This window comes from Thermobia domestica, chromosome 1 (genome assembly GCF_964235325.1).
Source record: "Thermobia domestica chromosome 1, izTheDome1.hap1.1, whole genome shotgun sequence".
NCBI lineage: Eukaryota > Metazoa > Arthropoda > Insecta > Zygentoma > Lepismatidae > Thermobia > Thermobia domestica.
The window spans coordinates 189,741,951-189,753,254 of NC_137454.1; the positions used below are offsets into that span (position 1 = coordinate 189,741,951).

Genomic DNA, 11,304 nt, shown 5'->3' on the forward strand with positions numbered 1-11,304 from the left:
CACACATATGGAGAATTTGTGTAGAGAATTAGCAATTCTATAATACGGGCCGATACTAGCTATCATTTCATTGTCAAATATTTCATAAAACAGACAATACTTTTCTTTCAGCATTCCATGTGTACCTTCAACTGCGCAACAAATTCTTGTAACAAACCTAGTATCATATGCTTCTGCAGTGGGCAATTGTGATTTTTACCTTTAAATGTAGGCATAGGAACTTCATAATCTTTGTCCTCCATATAAGTTTTATAGGGTCTGTATTTTAATCCATTGACTACTAATTTACTAATATAAAATTACAAAGTTTATATAGATGGGAGTCTTGCCCCCTCCAGGAAAATGGCAACCGACGCTCCAGGTTATAAGTATTCCTTTTTTCGCGACAAATTCACACAATCACACAAGTTTAATTGTTTCGTGTTTGTTTTAAAGTGACAAGGGTGTTCATTCCCAAATAAATTGTTAAATATCAACAGTTTCACTATATCCCAAACTAGGGATGGAGGCGCCACAGGCCATCGAATGGGGCCTCACTGAGTTTGGTACTTCAGATCTGATTTCTCATTAATTCACGTAGCAAATATGCTGAAGCTACATCAATAGCTGTTCTTTTCGCAATTGTCCCCTTATAGCTGCGGTATGGTTGATTTTGTCTAATTTTGACCATGGCGTACCCGTGATAGAATTTTGGAATATATATATATGATTGTAGGGTTAAAACGACATCTAAAATTTATTTTTTCATAATTGTGCTCGCAGACTATCATAGGTCAAAAGGGGCTCAAAATATTGAATTAAATTTTTTGAAGGGTAAAATGGTCGGGGGAAGCTGTTAATTTTTTCAGAGAAAGCCCTTATATACACCTATAAATACATTCAAGTTTGAACAAAATCGATCGAGACATTCTTGAGAAATAAATTAATCCCAATTTTCGGATTTTGCGCCATTTTTCATGAATCGATGAGAGTTGAGGTTTGAAACGTGAGGCATTAATGTATCTTGGAAGTACCTACATACCATCCACTTGTCGTCCCAAGATTCATCTGGGGCCATTTCACTATACTTATCCACCCACACCCTTTCCCTAAATTTCAACTCAACTAGAAATTAGTTGCCGCACTAGTGAGCCAATTGAAAAGAATAAAACAAGGTACAAAAGTAATTAAAATACAAAATTCTAGTAACAGAAACAGACGATTATGTGGAAATGTCTGTTTCATGCAAAAAATCGCAGTATGAAATGGATTTATAAAATGAAGGATAATAGAGCGTTTACATGTCTATATTTGTTAATAAAATATAAAATTGACTTACTTCCACCTATTTTCAGCCATGATCAAAAACATTATTAACTAATATTATCGTTTGTATTGAAAACATGCAGGAAGTATGTCAATACATTTTTCTTTTCTGAACGATACTTGTATATTATCTGCTATCGTATGATCATTGATTCCTTGGTTGTGAAACATTGTCTGTTAGCAAGTACTTTTATTTATTTATTTTTTACACGATTTCATTCAACTTGAGTTTGGCTGTCTGTGTGGGTTATATTTTGTAATCAATTTTTTAAACATTTTTCTTTCTTTTTTAAATGTATGCAGACATTTCTCTTGCGACAATGCGTAAGTTCTGATCAAGTCTCTATATACCAATTACAAGTACGTCAAAATTAATTTTGTAAGAGCTGAATGGAACCGGAAGCTTTAAAAACGTATTCCCAAATATTTTTAAATACAAGTTCCCATCTCCAACGCAATATGGTATTTATACTCATGCAGCTAAGAAATGAAGCTCTATCCTTTGAAGGACGATTTGTCATATTATTTGTTTTGTCTTCTGAACTAGTTAACAGTCCACTAAAGTGCATATGAAGTTTGTAAAATGATTATTGTTAAAATGCACTAACATTTTTATTTGTGACTCGCCAGAAGGTGCTATTTCGGAAGTAGAGAAGGATCAACACTCACATGTATATACTCAATGACAGGTGTATAAACCGGAAAAAGGCACTCCTACTTACTAGTTTGGAACATTCTTTAGTCAAAGCTTCCTTCTTCCCGCCAGACAAAAAAAAAAAAAAAAGTAGATTTCTGAGTAAGCCAGGGACGTGCAGGGCATGATATTGAAATATTGAAAGTGGTGATTGTAAGTCTGAAGTCCGTCTTTGGATTTGGATACTCTTTTTGCTTTCGAGATTTAGAGCTCTACAAATACCACAACGAACAAAGTAAAGGTCACCCAATTTAAGTGTAAAAATTGGGCCCTGCGACCAGAAATAATTAAAGTTTTTACTTCTATTTTAGTACACTTTTGAATAAGATAGTGATTTTTAAAATCCCTTTCGAATGTTTTATCATATTTATATATCACAGTTGTTTCATCTCACCATCGAACGAAGTATGATTGGATATTGAGAAATATGTATTACTACCATGCATAATTATAAATGGTTAAATTGAGCGGATCAATTCATATTGTAAAGAAGTGGAATTTGTTATTGATCTATTTGATTTTGATTACAGAGTCATTTTACCTGTGTCTTCCAAGCCAGCACGATACTTTGTTTGACAACGACCTGATAGAACTTGTTCGCAAATGTCCCTGCCTTAAGAGCTTCGTTTTTCAAGGCAATCTGGAGTCAATGCAGCCAATCATTCAAATATGCCGAATGCAGTTCAATGGTGTCACAAGTAAGTTTGCAAAATATATATTTAATTCTTTTATCATAAGTTTATGTGAATTAGTTACTCATCTAAACATTAGAAGTTTGCGGTGTACATGGAATACTTAAATCTAAAAAATACATAACCTATTATGGAGTAAAGTTATATTTAAAAATTCTTTAGTTACAAAATAAAGTTGGATAATTTTAGATTGCCTACTGAAATATATGTAAATAATTCATTATAGAATCTAAATTATTTTCTGGACATATATGAGCTGTTTGAAACCAAGATGAGCTAACTAATTTTCGTTTTGTGGGAAATTATCATTTATGAAAACAGTGACAACTTGACACGAACTACTGTCATAGGGAAATGTGCTTCATGTGATCGTTGCATGAGTTTCTACAGTTAGTTCGTTGTGACATAACGTTTGATATGGAATAGGCATAACTCAAACGATTTCATGATTAAAGTCAGAAACTGTTGAAAATGTAGGTAGTTCACTGTAGTTTCAGACAATTGAACTGGTCACAGGCGTTGAGTAATGATCCAAAGTAGACCTGATTGTTTTGACAATGACAACTCATTTCATACCCACCTAAAACAGCAAAGCAAATTATAAATTATGCTTTATTATTATTATTATTATTATTATTATTATTATTATTATTATTATTATTATTATTATTATTATAGTTCTCTGAAACCAGGGTGAATTAACTACATTTTCTCTAATTTTGGAGTTTAATGCCTTCACGTCCAAGGGACATATTAGTCTCTGTTCTTTAAGTTGTTCTAAATTTGTACTGGATTATCTAAAATGTTTCAGTTTTCATGTGTTGGATGTTAAAGCTTCAGGGATTGCCTAAGATTAAATACATGTATAAATGAATATAAATACAAATTCCTCTGTAGTAGTTTGAAAATTAGCCTTTGGTTTTGTATGATATTTTATCAGATACTCATTAATTTATGAAATATATGGAAAACAAAACCATTATTACACATAAACAGTATAATTGCTAACACTATTCAGAGGGAAAAGAAAAGAAAAACAAAACTTATCATAGAATTGCTCATGATTATTTGTTTTTAAAAAATCTTTATTTATCATAGTGACATATTGGTCCCAGGCCGTAACTGAGTAACCGTTGAGGTAAGAATCTTCCAATGACGAATTTTGGAGATTACATGCCTAAATAACTATTAAAAAATATGTGTTCTATCTGCCTTACAATTCTTATGGACCTTAAGGGTATGAAATCATCCACAACGAATCATGTCACAACTAAATAAGTGTAGGAATCACCACAAAGGGTTACGTGAAGCCCATTTTCCAATGGTAATAGTTCGTGCGAAGTTATCATTGTTTTCAAAAATGCTAATTTCCCACAAGATGAGAATGTAGTTATTTCAATCTGATTTCAGACAACTCATATAAAAGTGCATAATTTATAAAGTCAACACTTTTAGTTAAAGTTATACTACGATGGGAAAGAGGTTGGGAATCAGAACCAGTAAAAAAGTTTGTAACTTGAATTTGCTTTTTATGGAGACATGTTCTAGAAGTACTCAGGGCAGTACGTGATGGACCTTGGGGAAGATGAGCACCTGTGTGTATATATAGTGTGTTGATCATGAATAATAGTGGTCAATATAGTCTATTTATGAAAATTGTAATTTAAAGTGCTTTGGCTTAAAGGAAGAACGCCTTTGGTTTGAGTAGTCTGGGATTGGATTCTCGTTACAGCAATAGATTTTTAGTAATGAGTTAGCGTCGTGAAGTTATTGAATAGGGGAGCTAATTGTATTAAGAAGCAGTAAAATCCGGTCTAGAGAGCCACATAAAATAGTGAAATGATGCTATTCGCTGACTTCACAAGAATCAACTAAAAGCCTACTGGTGAAGCAAAAGCCTTCATTGCTTCTAATAATAGTACAAATTCAGAAGTTACGCCTGTCTAATGCAAAACTTAAATAAATAAGGTATACAAATTATACAAGACAACAGCGTCTCTCTATCTTGCCTATTTTGTGTATAATTTTAATTTTTTCGTTGCGCGCTCTCTCTGTTTTACTATTATTATTACTAGCTAAAGCTGGACTGTCTACACAACGCATCATTCTAATACGAGCATAAATCCCCTTTCCATTTCTTCTCTACATCTGTACATGTCCCTTGACAGACACAAGTGAATTACGCGAGACTCACAAAAGTAGTAGGTTGCGTGACAAAATTGGAGAAGTGACAGATGATGTAGAATGAAAATATTTTCTCTTATAAATTCATATCCGAGGACGCCTCATTTCGGCTCTACAGGCCTTTGAAGTTTCCAGTATATGATAGGTATCGCCATTCAATTAAAGCAAAACGCATTCAATTTCCATCAACCCGCTATACTTGGCACTTCTACTTGTTACCTAACACAAGGACATAAACCATAGTAATCTAAAGACAATGTTAATCTTACGAGCTCGAAACGACTCTAAAAACGTTGAACAAAAAAAAAAAAAAAAAGAACATTTCTGAAATCTCCAAGAATTGACAAATTTACACAAAATTTGGAATCTACTAGCGAGCATTTGGAATCGAGATGTTAGAGCTTACGTCTTCCGAGATTTCATTGTCGATTTAAATTGGTTACGAACATAAATGTAGTATTTTATAAAGATAACCAAGAAACTTCTGTCGCTTTCTGTGGAGGTCTGTGTTCGATTGTGAAGGTCTGTCTTCGATACACCGTGAATTGAATGCGAATGGATATGAGGCGAACGTCAGTTGTTGGTGTGGGTATATCCAACATAATACCTAGTTCTGACAGTTCAGTTACTCCGTGAACTTACGTAAGGACAGAGTGAACATGGAACCTCCACAGAGCGTCATAAGGGCGTGTATACTTTACGAGTTCAAACTGGGGTCAAAAACGCCGCTGCAGCAGAGCGAAAGATATGCCAAGCCTTTGGTGAGGGTGTCGTGACTATGCGGACAGTGCAGCAGTGGTTTAACAAGTTAAGGACGGTGAAGAAACACTCGAAGACGCACCACGTGCTGCAAAACCAACACCTGTACAAAATGAAGATCTTCAGGCAGCAATTGAGGCGAACAACGGTCAGACATGTGAGGAACTAGAACTTCAATTCAGTGAGAGTGCAGAAACCATTCGGCAGCACCTCCATCAACTTGGAAAGCATTACAAGTTGGATGGATGGGTCTCACATGAAAGGATTACATAGAAAGTTGCACCTTACAAATGCAATGTTGCACCGATGATAACGGAGCGGCTGCTGCTTAAGGAGGTTATTTACAAATGGGAAATACGTACGAGGGTTAGTCATAATGTTTTGATTATCAGCTCGAAAGAATACTTATCTAGTTTTTGTTTCCTTGCAGATACATGTCTGTAGTCCGTGCCACAGTATCGCATGTCGCTAATCAAAAGAAAATAACACAGTCCATGGATAAAGTGAAGTATCGTGCGGTAATTTGTTTTCTGCATTTCGAGAAAAAAATGCTGTAACAATCCATGCTGACTTGGTGAAAGTGTATGGAAAAATTTACCATAATATAACCCAGTGATTAGATGGCGCAGACCCTTACAGTGTGGTCAGATAAGTCTGAATGACGTACAAAGAAGTAGTGGGCCATCTCTCTGTGAAGAATCGGGAATTGCAAGAGAAGTGGAGACCCTGGTGCTCACAGACTGGCGTTTCACAATCCAAGCGATAGTGGAAGAAAGGAAAATCATTCATGGATCAGTTTTCAACATCTTGCACAACATTTTGCACATGATAAAGGTCGCCACACACTGAGTTCTGCGACTGCTCACCACACCTGTTCAAAAAGTCCGCCGAACCGAGGCTGTAGCGGAAATGTTGCAGCAGTGTCAATCCAATCCAGATGACTTCCTCAAATGCCTAATCATCATGAATGAGAACTGGGTGTACCACTATGACCTGAGACAAAGGAACAAAGCAAGCAGTGGAAACATATGAATTCATCACCGTTGAAAAAAGATGAACACCCGACCATCTTTGGGCAAAGGCGATGCTGAGTGTATTCTGGGACTGCCGAGGTGTGGTGCCAACAGATTATACTCATAATGGGCAAACCATCACAGGAGCATCTCCTGAGAAGACGAAGAGTCGAGGGAAGATGTTTAAGAGAGTCTTTTGGCTCCGTCCCAGCTCATTCTGTACAGGACACAGTGACACATGCTGTTTCTTTAGGACTATAGCACTTTACCTCATCCCTGTATTCTCCAGACATGGCACCTTATGACATTTTCTTGTTTCCGCAGATGAAGAAACCATTGCGTAGCAGGCATTTCCGGAATGACGAAGAAGTTATTTCTGAGTAGAACGTTTCCTAAACAGCCAAAATGAAAACTTTTACAACCACTCCACGAAGTAATTCATCATTGGGAAAGTTGTGTCGCATTGGAGGGTGAATGTGTAGAGAAGGACTAACACCACCAGGAAGTTTCATATTCGTAGCTTGATTTTTCACGAGGTAACAATTAAAACTTTTTGACTAATCTCCATATGTGAATTCTCCATCTAGGTGTAGGGATCCCCGTATTGCGATGACCACTCTGCTAGCATAGAAACGTCATTGTGCTTGTCAAGTGCCACTTTCTGTGTACTATTTTCACCCGACAGCGATGCCTGTCTGTCTGCGTGAGATATTTTGTATTATATAAGGGCCTTTACCGGTTTTTGGATGTCTCTCGCTGTAAAACGGTGCCATTCTCGACCAGTGTTCATTAGATTTTTTTTTTTTGCTGATTTTCGTGTCTACTAACAACTCCTTCAGTTTGTCGGTGTCTTATCGTATCACCTTGTATAGACTATTATTTATGACATCTTTTACGTGATGAATATAAGGCTCTGCAGACTTCTCTGAGCACAACCAGACTAGTAGCCAAATGATTACAAGAAACATTGACCTGACAACTGTTTATTATTTATACATTTTGAATAATAGGTGTGTAAATATAAACACATCAATGCATACTTTCAATTAAAGAAAATAAACATAAATGTGTCACTGAAGCCATAGATATACGTTTCTTTTTCTGTACAAAATGAACGTAATTTATAAAAGCAGAGAATTCTGCATGCTAATAATTTGTAAATGTGTTCATAAAAATCTTAATATCCGGATTTCTTACAGTTGAATTAAGCCCTTATATTTAGGTAGGATTGCAATAAAAAATTACCATCATGCCCTTTCCCAACGATTCATATCTAAACTACAAATATAAAACTAGAGATTTCGAAACTAAAATTTGGTAACCATATTTCAAAATGGCTGTACAAATCAAGTATCAAAGTTAATCTACATCATGTCAACACGATTATCATAACCGCCATCGTTTTAATTGTTGTCAGTATCCTACGATCACTGGAAGATTGCGTGCCGCTTTCCATATTCTATACCTCCTCAATAACTTTTTCAATGATAACTCGTTTAATATCGTCTGTCTAATGCAATCTTTCTGTTCTCCTTTAAGTTTGTTTTTAGTTTAGTTATCTTTACATTTTTATGGTATATATCAAAATTCAATTTCTTCTCAACAAGAATATTCATTTTCCTCTATCTAGTTTTTAGTATTGTTACGTTATAACCCTCAATCTTCTTTTGCAATCTCACCCTTTTTTTGTTCTGTTCCACACAGCTTCTTTTACGTACAAACATTTCCAATTGTTTTAGTTTAGTTATATTGTTTCTCAATGGTTCTTAAATATTTACACATTCCCTTAACTACCCACTAAGAAATTCTTTCTTAGTTTGTTGTTTAGGGATTCATGGTTTCTTCGTCTTTTTCGCTAATCTTACCGTTTCTTTAATTGATTGGTGTGTAGGAAAACTTGATAACTCTCTTTGCAATCTTGTGTATAGTTGATGCACTTTCCTCACAATAATTTAATCAACCTAAAATTATTATAAATTTTAGCATGGAAGGTTGTTGAACAAAGATAAATTAAAAAGGGACAAAGCGTTTTTGGACATTACTTTATAACATCAATTTGTTTCTGTGGATTATCAACTTTTTCGAATTAGTCTCAGAAGCGACAGTCCTATTATCGACAGAAACTGTTATCTGTCCCATGAGCGACCGATTCATTTACATTGAGATGATGGAAGATGATATGATTCCTTCTCGTAAAGTATGTTTGCCTCTGGCGTTATTAGCGCCCGAACAACCTTGGTATGAAATATGTACGTGCCAGTGATACTGTTCGTCAAATATATTTTCCTCTACTGTGAGTGCAAATAAATCTTATTTTAATTTTGAGTTAGATTTGCCATAAAACATATCAAATAACTTAACGAGACAACAGGGACATTTCCATGAAAAGTATATTCCTATGTAATTATTGAAAATCCAGTTGTAATATCCCCTTTCTTCAAAAGCTCTGTTTTCTGTACTTAATTTGATTCAAACCTAATTAATTACTAAGCCCAGTAATATATTTTATTTTAAAAAACTCAAACGTGTAACAGTTTCGACGTGAATAACATGGAAAAAAATGTCAATGACAAAAGACAGCTTTTGAGATTCCTTACATCTGATTGGCTATTTTCAACCAATCCCACCAATTACAATACAGTTCACTCTAAACAATCCAAAAGGTAAACTCTTTAAACTACCTTCTTCCCTATTGTAAGCTACTAAAACGTAAACTAATTGCTTAATTTGCCTTCCTCCCTTGTTTTGACTTCCCTTGAAATTACATAAAAGCTTGTGTAGCAATCTGAAATAGTACCTTATACTAGACGAACTGTTGAGTCCTGGGAGAGATTTGTAACTTGTCTAATAATTTCTTCGAATACACCGTGTTTATAGATTTCTTTGATATCCTCAAGTGGTGAACACCCTCTTTCCATGGGCGCCCGATGGGAAGGCAGGAGTTGCCCCCCTGGCTCACAAAAATGTATACGTAATATACCAAATCACATACATTAAATATCAGATATACAAGACGTGATACAGCAACCATGCCCTTCCCTAGAAAATTTTCTTCGGGCGCCCCTACCTCTTTCTGATTTCTTTCTTATGCCATAAATATATTCAATCTAAACTTATGCTCTGTATAACTTTAACATGAAATTTTTAATTATATTAGAATCATAGGCGAAGGCGGAGCTACTCTAAGTATTTAGTTAGTTTTCCCCTTGATATAGTCAATGTATTCATCGAAATTAATTCAAAAAATAATATTAGGAAAAACGTATAAAAAATTGTTAACATAATGAGAACATTCTCACGTATTAAATTCAGGCAGAGCAAAATTTTTCATAGTACATTTTGTTAGGTTCTAAATCACATTGGCATAAAACAAGTTAAAGAAGAGAGAACCTTATCTTCTTCCATTATCTTAGTATGAACGAATCGGTGTCTCATAGGGCAGTTAACAGTTCGAATCGGTCGCTCATAGGACAGTTAACAGTTCCGATCGCTAATAGGACTGTCGCAAGTGGGAAGACACCAACTTTTTCCACCACACCCTTCAATTTGTCCTTTACATTTCATACACCAATAGTTCAGCACACAGAACAAGAGTGTTTTTTTTTCTCATTTATAGTAATCTTAATGTATATCGTAAATCAAAAGAAAATCTTTGATAACTTAGTATATTCAAACTTCAAAATTCAGACTAACTTTACCTAGATGGAATTAGATTTATGACCCTTGAACCTATTTTAACCCCAAACAATAGGATTGTCTGGAAAGTATATTGAACATGTTAAGTTACAGTTACTATTCCGTTCCGTGGCATATCAACCATAAAGCTAATATTTTGAGCAGAAAGCCAGAGGTAAAAATGGATCAGAAAAGGTAGCCTTCGTGCCTATCTTTGCGCATTGTAATTTTTTTAGAAACTTGGGAAGTGGGGGAACGATGTCCGCCCATGTTTCCCCTCACTTTTAACTCTACAGAAAGCTCATATTTGATTTTCGGTTGAACCACGTATGATTTACTTCCCGTGTTAATATGTATATTCATGTCTCATATGCTTTCGGTATTGAACAGAGACATTCAAACTTTAAACATGCAAAACTTCTATCAAGTATTTTAAGATTTAAGAATTTGACGTTTCCCATAGTTAACTGTCATGACTAGCATTTTCTTGAATTATCTTGATTCATTATGCTATAAATAGTAATTCATTAACAATATTTTCTTCTTTCTTTTGAAAATTTAACTATTCCTTTGTTTCTTTTTCTAACTTTTCAGATTTGGACAAAATCCATTTCTTTCTCTTCTTTCTGTCGGAACTACAAGAAAAAGAAGCAGAAATTTTGGCCGATCGTTTGGAACTGGAGTTCAAAGTAAACACAAATGTTGACTTCAGATTGGAAGCAGCCATTTACGAATAAGCTATTTCCTCTTGAATTTTTACTGGTAGAACATAAGAGAATGACAACGTTCTTATTAATTAGTAAACTTTAAGATTACTTTTTAAACTTATTTATATAAAAATATTATTATTGTTGATTTTGATTTGGAAATTTAGTCTACAAAATTCTAAGATGATACTCTTGTGTACTCCTGTTTGTATACTTAGAAAAATCATATTGTATATTGTTCAGGTTGTAATGTCTATTAGGAAAATAAAAATTAG

The 11,304-nt window shown here is 34.7% G+C and overlaps 1 protein-coding gene across 1 annotated transcript in view; it reads left to right on the top strand.

Annotated features, from left to right (window-relative positions):
* Nucleotides 1-11,304, top strand: part of LOC145666890 (F-box only protein 39-like) — a 28,335-nt gene extending 17,031 nt beyond the window's left edge. The window contains exons 4-5 of the mRNA XM_081734478.1: nucleotides 2,530-2,697; nucleotides 10,917-11,304. Coding sequence (XP_081590604.1) covers nucleotides 2,530-2,697; nucleotides 10,917-11,059 — 311 coding nt within the window. The 3' untranslated portion in view covers nucleotides 11,060-11,304. The remainder of the gene's footprint in view (nucleotides 1-2,529; nucleotides 2,698-10,916) is intronic.